Here is a 15810-nt window from a genome sequence, read left to right as displayed (position 1 = left end):
GCACTGCACAATGGAGTATTTAAAGACTACTTTACAGTTTTATGTACATATACACACACTTAATTCTGCTTTCAGTGGACAGATAGCTCAAGCTAACAGAGTCAGATGTGTATGCATCTATACTAATCCCTGCTGAATCAATTCTAATAAAGTCAAAGAACATGCCTCACAAAAAGTGAATTTTTTTTAAAAACCCTTTCTATCAGTAAATACTTTTTCTCCTTAAAAACACTCTAAAATTTAAGGTTTTTTTTTCTTTTTAAACAATCTGATTAAAAATATTTCAAACCAAAGAAATCCATTTTTTAAAAACTCACCAGGATCCATAAGAGGAAAAAAAAGAAAAAAGTTACTTAAAAAAAAAACCAAGAACATAATTATAGAATAAATAAAAAATAAGACAACCAAGCAATGGATTTAACCTGTCTTGTAGGTGAAGATAGTGACAGCTCGTCACTACGATTTTAATGCTTGTAAAGGAGGGCATTCCTTTCTCTTTGCCCATACAGGACTGTAGAGAGGTTAAATCCCCTATGTGGAGCAGGGCAGTATTAGCCAAATACCACCCCCTGGCTAGTGTAGCCTTGCAAAATCCAACTCGTCTCTCCCTGGGGGGTGTGAGGAATAACTTTCATTGTTGAGCAGACTGAGCCCCAGGGTGTGACAATTTTGCAACGCTCTGAGGGGAGATGCTAACATTTCCAACCCCATGCTTTGCACTGACCATTCTTTCCCCAAAACATCAGATTCCAGCTGGTTGTCTCATTAAAGTTCCTTTCCTACAGATTTTCTATGGCTAAACAAAGCGAAAATGGTTTAAACATTAACATGCTCTTGATTAGTTAATACAGGTGGACGCTGAGATTTCAACCATTTAAACTTTAAAAGTTTAAATATTTGGCACACTGGAATATATAGATCTATATATATTTTATTTATTTATAAGCTTCCTCCTTTAAGCTGCTGCTAGGCAATGTGAAGACTGGTCAGGAAGAACACCTTTGCCAACAGGTGACTTCCCGAGCCAGCTGGGGAAGAGGGAAACGCTGCCAAAGGGCTTTGCTGCCCCTTTCTCCAAAGCTGAATACATCACCCCAACTCCGATGTACCCAGCGTTCACTGGTCCATTGTCCTGAGAACCTGAGTCCTTTATCCCTGAACTTGAAGATCCCAGTTTGCAGTGCAACGGCAATCGACCCCCACCCCCAACCCAAACAGATTACAAAATTTTAAAGCCAAATGATGTTTTAAAGGTGGTTTTAACTTTCACTTTTGAAAAGAAGTGCGAAACGGGTGATTTTATCCCCTCTCTCTCCTCCAAATGGGAGCAGCATCCATGGATTCTGGCACTTGGGTATGATGGGGCTGAAGATATGCGTCACTGATTCGAAAGGCCTCGTGTTTCTATTCCTGAGTTCATACTGACATCTGCTGGCCCTCTCTTTGGGAAAGGGATGTTCCGAAAGCCGGGAATGCCTTTCCCTTTCCCTGTGCTCAGCTCCAAATCTGGAGGTAAACCTAGGTGCTAAAAAGGCCACCCTGTGGGGGTAATGGTTACAACCAAGAACTGGGGATTAGGAAGTCTGTGGGTTCTAAACCACAGCGGAGCCATGCAGCCTGGCGAGACCGCTTAGCTGGGTGTGAAGCGGGAACTGCAGAAAGGCACAGATGCTGCAACTAAGCGGAGCTATCCCGGTAAAGAGATCACAACCTCTTCCCCACTCCCTGATTTACAAACGCTTCTGCCATTGCCTCTCAGGCAGTAGTTACCGAACAGAGCATTTCTTCTAAGAATGCTCCTCGTTCTATGTACACTCTTTTGCTTAGGCAGGGCCTTACTGCCAGGTTTTCAATTTACTGGCCCCAAGATGAGCAGGCAAACTGCCCTCTTAATCATGTAAACCAGGTTTATATTAATCTACAAGCATATGCAAGTAATACTCTGCTCACACACACTCCCACTCCCCCCACAACTGCTGCTACGTGCTCTATTTAAGTAGCTTGCCTGCTCAAAAACTATATTCCTAGACTTGCAAGAATAAACAACAATACTGTAGATACGACTTTATCCCTGCAGAGATCAATCGTTCAAGTTCCTTTCAAGGAATTATTAGAAATTAGTCCCAATGCAACAGGCAAGAATCACATTCCTCAGTGTAATCTTAAGCCTAGCCCAATTATTCTAATGAGAAACACAGCTGTCCAGGGAAACAGCAGGTTTATCATAAATAAAGTGGCAAGATTTACAAAGCAAGATCTGAGTAGCCGCCACCATCACTCACCGAACTGCTGCCATTCTCTACAGAACCAGCTTGCCCTTTAAAGTTCACCTCTGAACTTCTCTTGCACCCACCAGAACACTGTCTTCAACGCCGCCCTGACCTATTCCTGTACCTTCACGCAATCCTTTATATCCGCACCCATCGCAGTCGATCTAAACAACGTTTCCCCCCAATGCTATCAAAAATGAGACGGACCCCAGTACCAAATGGAAACCCAACCTTGGTCAAGATGATCCAAGTTTCTTCTGTTGACAGCCCCTGATCACATAAAGTGTATCTATGCAGTTAAGGCATGACTCAAAGTGATAGGGGAACCAAACAATAAAGGGAGTAGATTTAACAAAGCTCTTGTCATTCCTATTCCATGAACTCAATCAAATTAGAGAGTTAATCTTCCAAGCACTTCCCCACCCCTCCCATACTATTAGACAGAAAAAAAACGAGGGTACATTTTAATGCATTATATTAAAGGCGTTAGGTTATTTTTCCCACCCCACTCCCTTCCCTGAAAGATTTTACAATGCTCATGGCTTTTTCAATATTTCAAGAAGGCTGAAAGAAGGACCACTGTGTCTTCAAGTCCTAGTAAGAGTTGTTTGTCTGAAATACAGCTTGACTCAAAAACCACCGACTGCTGAGTTTTCAGCAGCTTCCCCCTACTGATGCCAAGCTGGGTTTTTGTGTGTGTCTTTCTGCAATCTCTGTTTCAATTTAAAGACAGTGCAATATTCCCGTCCGCCAAACCCACTGAAAAGAACCTCAGCTCGTGATGCTGACAAGAAGTCGTATCTCAGAGCGAACTGTCAGGAAATTTTTTTCCACCGCCGCACCTGACTCCATAAAAAGGAACTATATTCAGATTCCTGCTTCTATAAATACTAGAGAATATAAAGTAGATTATGCCTGGAGTTCATCAACCTCGCTGGAAAGTGTGGCTTGGTGTTTCTGGAGTTTGTGCAAGGTCTTGACCTCGCGCGCCGAAGAGGTTAGCGCCTCCCCGTCCTAACCAGGACAAGCTGAGTCTCATCTGCGATTCAACAAATTAAAATGAAAAACACAAAAGCCTAGTCTCTAGAATTAACAAACCATTCTAGTCCCCTTCCCCACCCTCCCCCTGCTCTGCAACCTTGCTACATAAATACACGGATTCTGGTACAAATGGACTGTAGCGCTTTCCAGTTAGTTCCTAGGTGTCTGATGCAGCTGTGGCTGTCACTGCCTTGGGTCCTGGGCTGAGGTGCGGGGCACTCAGCACGCCGTTCCAGTGGAGCTTCCCATTTTGGTGCTCCTCCAGGGCTTCTGCCTGCCGGTCACCATTCCAACGACGTTTGAGACGCAGTTTTGGTGGCATCAGGGCATCCTCTCTTTTTTCTTGGGCCGTGGTGTCTCCCACTGGCTCTCTGGATGGCTTCTCTCCACCGCCTTCCCCTTGCCCCTGGGATTCTTCAGTGGGGAAATTTATTCGGGTAGGTGCTGGTGATGCGGAGGGCCAAGACGGGGCAGCTGGCCTGGCAAACACAGCCCCTTTCTCTCCTTCTAGGCTGGTATTTGGCATCACCGTGCCCGGCCCTTCCTCCCTCTCACTTCTGTCCTTCCCTTTGGCTGGTGGCTCTTCTCTTTCAGGCTCCTTCTCCACAATGGGCTCAACCTTAACCCTGGGTGAAGCAGGAGCTAGCTGGGGGGCAGTCGCCTCTTCAGTGCTTTCCAGTCTCTCCCTGTTCTTGCGCCCCACCGGCGGAGGCTGTAGCTTGATAGGGAACTGGGGCTGCTCTTCGGGATGCCTCTGGCACTGTAGTGGTGGGACCATGAGCCCCGGATAGCGGGGGAAAGTCCGCGGACTCAGGTGGTAGTTGAAGACCGAGCAGGCTTGTGAATGCAGGTAGTGTTTCATTTCCTCAGGGTTGAAAGAGAAGCAGCTGCTACCTGTGAAGGGGCTGAGACCTGGCGAGGGGCTGTAGGAGAAGAGGGTTGGAGTCAGGGACAACGCAGGCGAGATTGGGACATTTAAAACCCCACCGCGTCCTGGAAGAGGGGACACGGCAAAAGGACTGTGAGGATCTGGATAGATCCCAGGCCTCGTGAAGAGAGGAAGCATGACCTCTGGCTTGCACTTCTGATTATTGATGCTACCAGCGCCCACTGCATTCCGAGAAGCCATGAGATCCACACCACGTCGCCAATCTGAGGAGACATCCTCCAACTCCGGCATGTCAGGCTTCCTGTCTCCACTGTCGTTCAAAGGCTCCTGGCTGGATGGCACCAGGGATCCACTGGAGAACCGGCTGGGCTGAGCATCCTCGGTGGGAGAGTGGCTGTCCAAGGGTGGGAAATGGAAGCGGGATGAAGCGGTGGGGACGGGCGGAGCACTCTGTGGGACAACACCTGGTGCAAGGGAGAGAATGAGAAGGGAGCGTCATTAACCCACATGACCAGGGAGGAAAGTTTCTTGTGTAAGAGCTACATGGTTTGGGCTGCACCTTGAAATGCTTAGAAACAGAACACGAAAATACCACACATGCTCAGCGATGTAATAGATAATCAGTTGGGAGCAGCCTTATGAACCTACTCTCTACTCCCCCTACAAATACCTCAATCTCCTCTGCCCAAGTCAAAAATCTTGCCACCATTGGAGGGGAGTCGTCTCCTTTGGCGCCTCCAGCTGCCTTCCTGTCTCTCTCAGCTTTAGAGAGACAAGGTGGGTGAGGTAGTATCTTTTATTGGACCAACTACTGTGTTGGTGAGAGACAAGTTTTCAAGCTTACACAGAGCTCTTCTTTAGGATTCTCAGCACTGTCAACTAATCATTGATTTTCAGATCCAGACATGTTTGCCTGACCCTTCTGTCTCTCAAGGTCTCCTCCTCCCTCCTGTTTCACTGAGAGGAGGCAGTGTGCATGACAGATGTTATGCAACACAGTTTTATTGAAGCCATTACACACTTCGCTGATAAAGCTCAAATTCTCACGATGGAACTTCAAAGCCCACCAGTTGGTGTTTTTCTAGAATGCAAAAGTTTTTATCTCAGATATTTTCCCCAGTAATATTGCTACTCATACAGGATCCTTTTGCCCAACATTACAGACATCTCCCATCTGAAGGCTTGAGAAGACCCTTGTGCTTAAGATTTGCTACTGCTAACAGAAGCCTGATTAATGCAGTCTTGTACCTGCTCTCACCTCAGACACAAACAAATAGAGTCAAGCTCCTCTACCCCGTAAAGAGCACACAACACAGAGAGAGAGGGGAAATCTGATTCCAGTGCCCCAAACAGGTTTGATATCCCAACCCCCCTCCCAGCCAGGAGGAAAGAAAACAGGTTGTTATTAGACAGATGCATTCCAATTCTCCAAACTCTTTTTTTTTTTTTTTTTTAAATGCATGCCCCAGGGACAGGAGGGAGTGGCGGCAAACAGGGAAAAGGAGCAGTAGTGAGCAATGTTGCGGTGGAACTGCCCGGACTTGTTGCTATAGTAATTATTGATCTGCAGTGCAGCTTCACACAACATTTTATATCCCTCACGCTTTGGTTCAGCACTCTTGGAAAATACATTTCTCCCCTACATGCAACACTTCTCTACTTCATTGGAGATTTCTACTCCTCCATTGCCCCCTACCCCTAGGGTGGATATTTTCTTAAAGGACAGGCTCTTTGAAACCACAGTTCTGGTCCTGCATGGTTACAGCTACCCAGTGCAATTTTAGAGTCCAGTGATGAGTTAGATGCATAGTGGTTGCACTGCCAGGGTCTATCCACGTATTTATAAAGTGCCCCAGTCATCACAGTATCTAAACATGAAGTACAACAGTAAAGATAACAAACATCTTTCTCACAGACTATCATCCACCGCTTTGAATATTCTGCCATTTTTAGGTATCATTGCTCAGCCCCCACAAACTATACCCCTCTCCTTTCTCAGGCTGGTCTTCAGCCATTCAGAAGGCCTTCTTGATGAGGTGAGCCCTGCATGGTGCTCTGAATATGGCTAGACGAGGGTCCCTTCTGATCCAGCTTCTTATAGCTTTGAGTTCTGCAATCTAGGATCTGAACGTAATGGGTCCCAGAAGCGTACCACTGACCACGTTCAGCATGATCCTCCCTCATGAGTGTGGTGGCTGGTTAGATACGCACCCAACAATATTAGGGCTTATTTTTTCCTGAGGTTGTTTGCTCCCTACGATTTCAGAGTTAAGCCCTCAATCATACAAGGCAAGTCATGAGATCTTAGATTCCACCACACAACCCACCATAGTGGATGTCAGGATGGATGGATGCTCTTACTGCATAAAGGAAGCATTTGCCCAAACCCAGGTGTGAAACTTATACTCAGGAATTATTGACTCAGCGGCAAGACCCAATGTCCTGAACATCCCAATAGACAACACCGATTCCTTCCTGCCTAAGCACCTTGTGGTGATCCTGTAAACCATTGTGGATTTGGGTCACCACAAGAATTTGGGAGCTCTGGTGGCTCAGAATCCAGTCAAAACCCACCACTGGAAGCTGCTCTGATCTCCACTTGTTAGTAAATTCCCCTGAAAGCCAGAGCAGTTTAGCCAAGAATTGTTCTGTTTGACATAAAAGGGGCAGGAACACAGCAATCAAGAGCTGCTGTCAGCATAAGAGCTGGTTTAACTACTCTTCAGGAGAGCAGGGAGCTCTTTATTGCTATCATTAGGCTGTGAACATTTTGATAACATTTACATGCATCCAGTCCCCGAGACCTCTGGCCATCTTAACAGGAAAGGTCACATTTATACGGCACCATAAACATACAGGGTGCTTTACAAGCACGTAAGACAAGGTCTCTGCAATAGAACTGAAACCCTCTATTACCAAAAGGACAACACACTCAAATAAAATTATGAGCAAAGCAACCCCCAAGATCCAATAAAGCCAACCACACACGAGCTTAAATAGAAGCCGAAATGCCTGGAGCTTGCCCTAAAGGCTGCCACAGGAGGGCTTGTGGCAAGCCGAGGGGAAGAGCACTCCAGTTAAAGTATCATCTTAGGACTGACGTTCCCACCATATTATCACTGATTGCCCAGACTGGCGTCTACCAAGCAAACTGTGCAATGAATCTGCGCAGATTACTGGGTGTGATTTTAGCTCCCCTCCTCCCCCCTGCACTACAGGCATGTCACAGCATAAGCTCAGCATTCCATTTGCTGCCAATCAATGCACATTGACTAGGATTTGACAGGGACCCCGTTTTCAGCTTACCATTGGGCCGTATATTAATAAATGGATAGTTGGGCATCACCAGCTTGTTGAAGTTGAACTTGTAGGTAAACCTTTTGCCTTTTGTCTTGTGAAGAATCCTCTTGTTATAATAATATCTGTCAAAAACATGTAAAAAACTATCAAACGATCTGCCAATCAGATGTAAAACAGCTTATTTCTATAGCTTAAGCCACTCTAAGGACTGCCTTCCCTCTACTATGTCCAAGTTTCAACTGTCTGCAAAGAAATTAAACCACTCAGCATACAAGGATAAAATTAAGCACATGAAAATTGAGGCTGTTGTCAGGAAAAGTTTCCAAATAATAATTGCTAAGTCTTTTATAGCTCTGTTCAGCCACTGATCTCAAAGCACTTTATGAAGGTCAGCATCACTATCCTCATTTTCTAGGTGAAGAAACAGAAAGTGACTTGCCCAAGGTCACTCAGCAGGCAGAGCTGAGAATAAAACCATAGGTCCCACTGCAGTGCGTTCTCCACTAGCCTTCCCAAGTGGTGAGAGAGTGCCTCTCAACGCAGGGGTTCCTATACTGGCCCCCAGTGGATTTGTGGCAGCCCACAGCGGGGTGGCCAGCCACATGGTACTGACGCCATTTCCAACTGCTAGATCCCATTAAAGATAGTGCAGTATGTTACTTTTCTACTGCTACTATTCTACTTAAGCAGTAGCTATAGTTGTCACGGAGCGTTAAAGGATCGAGAAGGGGAAGGACCGTGTCCGTAGGACAGTCTGTATTAAAGTAAAGCTCACATTCTGAAAGAGCATGGAAGCGCCACTCAAGGGACGTAGTGGAACTGCTGCCCAAAGCATCAATACATTGTTAGAAGCCGCGGAGGAGATGCCCTCAAAGGTACAATACTATAGGAGACAACATGGTCCGGAGCATGGGGGTTCAGAAGACCTGGATTCTATTCCAAGCTCTACCGCTCAATTGCCTGTGAGTTTGGCCAAGTCACTTCCCCTCTGTGGTATGATTTACCCATTGTTATAACCGGAAGAGTAATGCATATCCTCCTTTGTACAATGCTTTGATCAGTGCTACAGGTGAAGAGGACTACAAGTACGCAGTGCTGTTACTCAGCTTGCCCAGCTTCGTCCACGTGCACAGTCTTTATTGAGCCAAAAGAAAGCGGAGTGCTGAAAGTCTGTGAGGAAATTAGAACTTGGTTGAAATCAGCCCAAGGGAAGCAGGCCCCACCCCCCCATCAGCTCCAATGGGAGCCAGACCTGCTTGGATCAGGGCTAACCTTGGGCTCTCAGTTTCATCTACACTATGAGCTTGGCCACGGTAGCAGAGGCAGTGGTGAGCAACTGTGCACGCTAGCCAAGCCACATTCGTACCTGTGGGTTTGCATTCAGAACTGCTGCCCAGGCTACTATGACTATGCTACTATTTTTAGCATGCCAGCTTGATGAGAGCTAGTGCACGGCTATGCAAACTGGGAATCATGCCCCTAGTCATAAACAGCAAAATACTACACGCCATTCACCCCACACCCCTTTTTATTTAAAATCTGGGTTGTAGGCGCTTCATGTGTGCACAGATGGTAAGAAATCAAGCAGCAGGAGTACAGGGAGGAGGTGGGAAGACAAAGGTTTCCTACTTGATGTAGCTGCTAGTGCCAGCACTGCTGATTGAGCTCACTTCAGTGAAGTCCTGAGCGTGATCGAGGAAGCAAGGCATGGCCGGATCAGGCAGGTGGAGTTTTTTCCACTCCCATACACCAATTGCAGCGTTGGTGTTATTCAATTTATTGTTTCCTTCCTGTTCTATTATGTGTATGTTGTGTTTGCTGCCTTGTTTATCTTTGCCTGCCCTGCCCAGGAGGGATCAGAGGACGCACGACAGCGAGGCCCATATTATTAGCAAGGTTAGTAACACCACAACTTCTCAGAATGGAACCCAGAGTCATTTTTATGATGACAGCTACACTTCTGCAAGTGACTGGACTCCAAATTACATAGCAGAGATTGGAAAGCTCTTGAAAGGGGTAAATAAAACTGGTTTGTGCTCTGGTAAAAGTTATGCAGGGGGAAAGATTTTAAGAACTAAGATTTAGCTTGGGAAGGAGAAAAGGTAACAGAGAACTTTACTGATAGATTCAGAATTATGACGTGCATAATGAAAACTGATCATCCCCTTGTCACCCTGTCCACCACCATTAAACAAACACTAGTGGCCATGTACTACCCTCGGTCTGCTGCAAACTCCTATGATGTCAGCAGTTCTTAGCAGGTTAGAGTTGAACTTTAATGCAGCACAGCTGACATGTGGCATTTACTGCTGTAGGAGGTGCAGACAAATACTGAGGTGGTGGGCAATTTTTTACTATTTGTACTACGGCAGCACATAGGGATCCACGTCACAGACCAGGACCCTAATGTGCTATGACTTATGTTTGTAGATACAACTGCCAGGATAACGATAAGGGAAATACAATCACTGTAAAACAATGGATTGTGGGATCAAGAAGGAACCTTTCTCCCATCTCTTCACCCCTAATTCTATACAAGTTGGAACTGGTCTGAAATAAGGAAGTTGTTTTCTTAGAAATGTATCACTAATGGTGGAATAATGGAATAAAGCCAGTGGTTTTCCCCCAACACCTACATTACTCAAGCAAACATCAGAGCTGGAGGAAGAGAAGAGAGACAGGAAAGCTCCCCAGAAGTAAATAATCCTGATTATAATGAACTTCAAGTTGTAAATGAAAATGTATGTCATTACACATGTTGGTTGGTTATAACCCCATTGGTTATAGAGCAAATCTGCTGTCATCACAGCCCTCTGGCAACGATTTCCTCCCCGTATCTATCTTACCTTTTCCACATACAACCATATCAACCAACCATGAATACAAATTCAGAGCCAAAAATTCTCCAAAGTTTAAGGGCAATTGAACTGGGGGTTTGAATCAATTTCTACAATCAACTTTGTACATGAATCAGTCACATCTTCCATCCATCCCTCCCCAGCAACGCCATTCTGAATAGTTCACCCTAGTGAACAACTCTTTTCAAGCATATTTCCATTTACCTGAGGGCCCGGCTCAGCTTGTCGTAGTTCATTTGCGGTTTGCATTTCCTCCTGCCCCACAGACGCGCCACTTCATCAGGGTCCTTGATCACAAACTCCCCATACTCGCCCTGCTGCCAGGCAATGACATGGCGGAACTCCTCCTTCTGCAGCAGCTCCAGGATGAAGTGCCAGAGCTGGATCTGACGGGAGCCAGGGCTCGATTCAGTTTTGTATGCCCACTCCGGAAAGTGATACCCTTGAAGAGCCCAAAAGCAACAGAGTGAAAGAATTAAAAGCCATTAAAACAAAAGAACAGATAGTGAATTGGAGCCAGGAACAGAACTCAGCATCCGTAGGGTCTTCAAGGCAGGGGGCGCCTTTCACAGTGTTTGGACAGCGTCTAGCAGAATGGGGCTGTGATTTTGGTTACAGTCTCTAGATACTATTGTAGCATAAATAATAGGACTAGAACCCAGAAATCCTGACTACCAGTTCCCTTGCTGTAACAATGCAAGTACTGCCTCCCTAGGGAGGAAAATGTGAAAAATCAAAAATCAAAATCAAACAGAAGCAGGACCTAAAAATTAAAAAGATATTAGGAGAACTAGAAAGAATGGAAAGGGACCATCATACTCCAGAAATCTTGGTCATATATTTGAACTTGGGTGTCCAAAATAAGGCACCTAAATCCATATTTAGGCATCTAAATGAAAGGACTGATTTTTAGAGGTGTTGACCATGCACAACTTTAATCAAATCCAGTCAGCTGTCCAGCCTTTAAGAGACTCCAGTCTACACTCCCTTCAGCCATGCTGACACGTGTTCATGAATGATTGCCAAGTTTAACTGTGCCAGAACAGTTTTCCAGCATAACTGTTGTTAGCAGGGTTTCCTACATCATTGTGAACAGGGTGGCTTGGGATTTTTTTTTTTTTTGGGAGAACTGTGCTAGGCCAAAAGAGGTCATGGATGGATGGATGGATATCTGTGTTACTACCATATCAGATAGTAATTGGGTATGAACACACTCATAAGCCATAGTGGGGCATGAACCAAGGTCAGAGATCACAAACCCCTGCATGCAAAACATATACAGGAAAATGTATTTTCAAATCTTAATCCAGTAACTGCTCTAGGTGACACTAAATCCAAAACTCACAGGACATCAGACCTCACCTATAATGTAATTACGGAGCGATTTGACATTGACATTGATGACCTGATTCCCAGGCACACATAGCTCTGGCAAAAGGGCCTTTACAATGTCAGAACCATGTGAAGGGTTCTTAGCATAAATGAGAATCAGGCTTTTAAGAGTTCTCACTATGCAGAGTCTCACATTATATAAATTTCCTTACCTCCTGCTCCTTCTGGCTTATCCACAATGCTGCAGCCTGCTTTCATTTTCTCCCTCCTGCTGACTGTGAAGTAAAAGGAAATAAGCAACAACTATATCAATAAGCAATTATCACACACAGGACTTTGAATCTTGTTCCTTCCTGTATAAAGCTCCTTTAGACAAACTAGCTACCTCCAACTGATAATATTCCCAACTCCAAGAGATGGTACCCAGGATTTCATTGCTACTAACGGCCATAATTACTAGTACCTGACTTTAAACCACAACGTGTAAACACAGCATTTAATATCTGCTTCCCTCCTGACCTGCCATTAAAGTGTAAAAATGAAACACTACAGCAAGACGGGACCATGAGACAGACAAAACAAGGCAAACAGTTTGTCTTCTGTTACTAGACAGGCCTGAGTGCCAAAATACACAAGCTGCTGAGCTCACCCAGATGTACCAGCAAGAGGGGAAAAATATCCAAACATCTGAGTTCCACTCAAGAATGCACATCTGATTTTGATTTCTTTAGGTCGATTAACCCTGTGTTAAGAACTACCCGCATATGCTATGCCTGATCACACAGAGTGAAGCCAAGATATAGGCATTTCATGTTCCCAAGAATATTCTGAGGAACAGGAAGCAAACACACAAGATCCTACTATTCATGGCATTATTCAAGCAGAGATTTTAAAAAGCACTGAAGTTGTTCAGTAGCATTGGGGAGGAAGAGGGAGGGAATGTGTGTCTATGCAAGTTGAAAGATAAGTGGTGGCCAGAACCGGCCCAATATCTGGCTACACAATCTCTCATGAACAGTATCCACCACCAAGACTCTGGAAAACTAAATCCAGTTTAAACCTTGTTTCAGCTGGGAAATGTGTCTGTCAGCAAGTGCTTATGATCAGCCCTTCTTAGAGATGATGGAACATTTAGTTAAAGATTTATACTTCCTCATTGAAGTTTCCTGTTAAGGTCTATGTTTTGAAACGGTAAAGCTAAGGAAAGTAGGGGAGTAGAGGTAGGTGAGGAGAATAGAGTGTGGCCCTCTAAAAAACAAAGACTCAATACATTTTTTTTCCCACAATATGTTTTTTTTTTTTTTTTTAACTTTAAACCTTGTTCCCTATTGTCTAAATTTCCAGCAGGGTAAATAATTATTGGAATTGAGAAGGTTACAGAATTCACCAGCACTGAATTTATGAGCATAACCCTGTCTGCTGGGGGCGTTAATTTGGGCACAACACCATGCAAGGGGGAGGTATCCCATATCCCAATAGCTGAACAACAACATTCAACGTCTATGGCACCTTCCTTTGAGGAACTAAAAATTCAAAGTATGTTTCCTTCTCTCCCCCCTCCCTTTAAATACAAGTTACTAAGGAGTCAGCCATTAATGAGTAAAAAACAAGAGCTCTCTCGAACCAGGATTAAAGCAGGCAATTCCCCCTCACGGAGCAGGAGCTGATAACGGCCAATAAATGGATTAACCAGCCCAGCACTCACAATACCCGAGACCCCAGCACCCTTCTCCTAATGCTCACCGCACCCACCTCCCCAGGCAAGCTCCTTTGACGGCCCACACCTCCCCCCCACACATACCCCAGGAGTCTCCAGCAACCTCCTCCTCGGCGGCTCCCCAGCCCCCCACCATGCTGACCCACCCTGAAACACCCCCCCCCAACCAGCGCCTCAAGGGAGCTTGTACCGCAGCCCCCCAACTAGCTCCCTACGCCACCCCCGCTCCGTGACAGGAGCGCCACAGGACAGCCCTGCCCAGCCCCCCACCCGCTGCAGCCCCCCTCCAGCCCCCCACCCGCTGCATCCAGAGACCACCACGACTTCCTTATACAGCCCCCCCACACACACCCAGAAATCCTTCCCCGCTACACCCCCGCCCCCTTACACAGACCCCCCCCCCCCGGCTCCCCCACCTGCCCCAAGGACCCCGCCCCATAGGCCCAGGTATGTTCCCCCTTCCCCACGCAACGCCACCCCCCGTCAGCCCCAGAGCCCCCTCCCCCCTCGCCCCGCTGCCCCCCGCCTAGGCCCGAGCTGAGGCGGCGGCGGCCCAGGCTGAGGGCGGTGGGGGGGGGGGGGAGGAGGAGGAAGCGGCGGCGGCGGCGGCTCCTCGGCGGCCCGCGGGTCGGGCGAAGCGCGCCCCGGCCTCACCTCAGTCTCCGGGCGGCGGGTCTGGGCGCGGAGTCTGCGCCCGTCCGAGTGTCTGGCTCGCGCTGCTTCGCCTGCCTCCCCCTCGCCACCCAGCCCAGCAGTCACCGGAACCGGAACCAGCGCCGCCCACACGCTTCCGGGACTGGGCGGGCGCCCACGCACACGCGCTTCCGCCCCGCAGTTGCGTCACCACGCACGCACGCACGCACGCCGCGCTATCGTCAGCGCCTCCCTCCGCCACACATACAGCACAGGGAGAGAGAGGCACGTATGCGCTGCCGACGGGGGCCCGGAGGGGACAAACTACCCCGGAGAGCAGAAGGGTGGGGGAGGGGGAGAAGGTCTGAGCTGGGGGAGGGGAACAAAAGGAAGAAGGAAGGAGATGGGGAGGGGAGAATGGAAAGGGGAGGGGGCAGGGGATTTGGGGTGGGGGAGGGGAAGGAAAGGGGGATGAGTTGGGGGGTGGGGCACAGGGGGATGCTGAGTACTCCAGGAATTTGGGGGGGGGGGAAGGAATGCCCCTCCCCCCCCACACTGGCGCCCCCCAGCCCGGCCCTTCACCCTGGCAGAAGAAGGCTGGGGGCTGGTTTTCTCCAAGCCGAGCTGCCCGGCTGGGGCACACGCAGAGACCGTGACGCTCACGTTTCCCCCACCGGGCACTGTTCACACGCTCTGCTCCGGGACCCCGTCGGCGCCGGTTCCGCGTGGCGGGGCGGAGGCCGCCCTACGGAGCCAGCGGGGTGCGGTGCTGGCCCTGACAATAATCAAGGCACTTGACAGAAGCTCCTGGCCTGTGGGCTCAGCCCAGCTATGCCCTGGAACCGTGAAAACAGCACGCAGCCTTCCAGGGCGTTGCTAGTGGCTGGGGAACTGGATTGGGATCCTGGAGACCTAGGTTCTCTTCTCAGTCCGGCCGTGGGGCCTTGGGCCACTCGCTTCCCCGCTGTCTCCCCTCCCACCCTTCGTCAGTCTTGTGCATGTTGGGCAGGAGTGCTTCGTTGCTCTGTGTCCGTGGGCCTGGATATTGTCTGGGCCCGCTGGGTGCTACTGCCATGCAAATAATGTCAATGGAGGCATCAGCGTAAGACCCAGCTGGGGACAATATTAGGAAGATGTTGCACCGGGGAACACTTTAGCAAGAGCCCCATGTTAGCAACAAGGTTATGGGGGGCAGTGCTAGGGGCAGGCTGCGGTCAGCTTACCCAGAATTCCCTGGTTGGGAGGAAATAGGGATTAGCACCCACTAAGACACCCTCCATGCACAAAGCTCTTTTTATGGGGGAGGGGTCTGTCTGATGCTTTTTAGGGGGCCCTGTCCATGCACAGGGGGGTCCTGCTAGGCATTCCCAAGAAGGTTTGGGGGTGGGGGAGCACTCCTGGGGCTCTGGGTGGCGGCACCTCATTCCCTGGTCCCAAGTAGCATTTTCCTTGAAGGATCCAAGCACACGCCCTTCCCACAATCCCCAGGAGGCCTTTTGCTATCCAGGGGGCACATGGAATGCACCCAGAGCCAGGGCAAGTATCAGGTGCCGTGGTTTCAACTACTCAGGGAGCCTGGTATAGTCCCAGGGCATGCACGCCAGGGAATGGGCTGCGTGCGTGTCTCCCATGCTCTGGTAATCGCCATTAGCCTGGGCTGTTTAGAACTGGGCCAGCGTCCAGCACCGTAGCAAACTGGTGCCAAGCCACTGAGTCAGACTACGCCCGCACCTCGCTTGGGCAGTCCTTGTGCCGTGCTGAAACAGATGG

General features: G+C 48.2%; 1 protein-coding gene across 2 annotated transcripts; it reads right to left on the bottom strand.

Moving 5' to 3' along the window:
* Positions 1–3417: 3417 nt before the first annotated feature.
* LOC137167327 (ETS translocation variant 3-like) lies at positions 3418–14162 on the bottom strand. 2 transcript variants are annotated; one of them, XM_067569423.1, is made up of 5 exons: positions 14062–14162; positions 11903–11965; positions 10563–10800; positions 7507–7622; positions 3418–4664 (listed from the first exon to the last, which is right to left on the bottom strand). In XM_067569423.1, the coding sequence occupies exons 2-5, from the start codon at positions 11946–11948 to the stop codon at positions 3469–3471; spliced, it is 1596 nt and encodes a 531-aa protein (XP_067425524.1). In that variant the 5' UTR covers positions 11949–11965; positions 14062–14162; the 3' UTR covers positions 3418–3468. The 2 variants fall into 2 exon arrangements, with proteins under 2 accessions (XP_067425524.1, XP_067425525.1); XM_067569424.1 differs by lacking the exon at positions 3418–4664 and adding an exon at positions 4716–5281.
* Positions 14163–15810: the final 1648 nt, after the last annotated feature.

Source organism: Emydura macquarii, unplaced genomic scaffold, assembly GCF_026122565.2.
Source record: "Emydura macquarii macquarii isolate MOO-44397 ecotype Brisbane River unplaced genomic scaffold, CSIRO-AGI_Emac_v2 contig_2924, whole genome shotgun sequence".
Lineage (NCBI taxonomy): Eukaryota > Metazoa > Chordata > Testudines > Chelidae > Emydura > Emydura macquarii.
The sequence above is the reverse complement of the archived record's forward strand: the minus strand, read 5'-3'. Positions and strand labels throughout refer to the sequence as shown.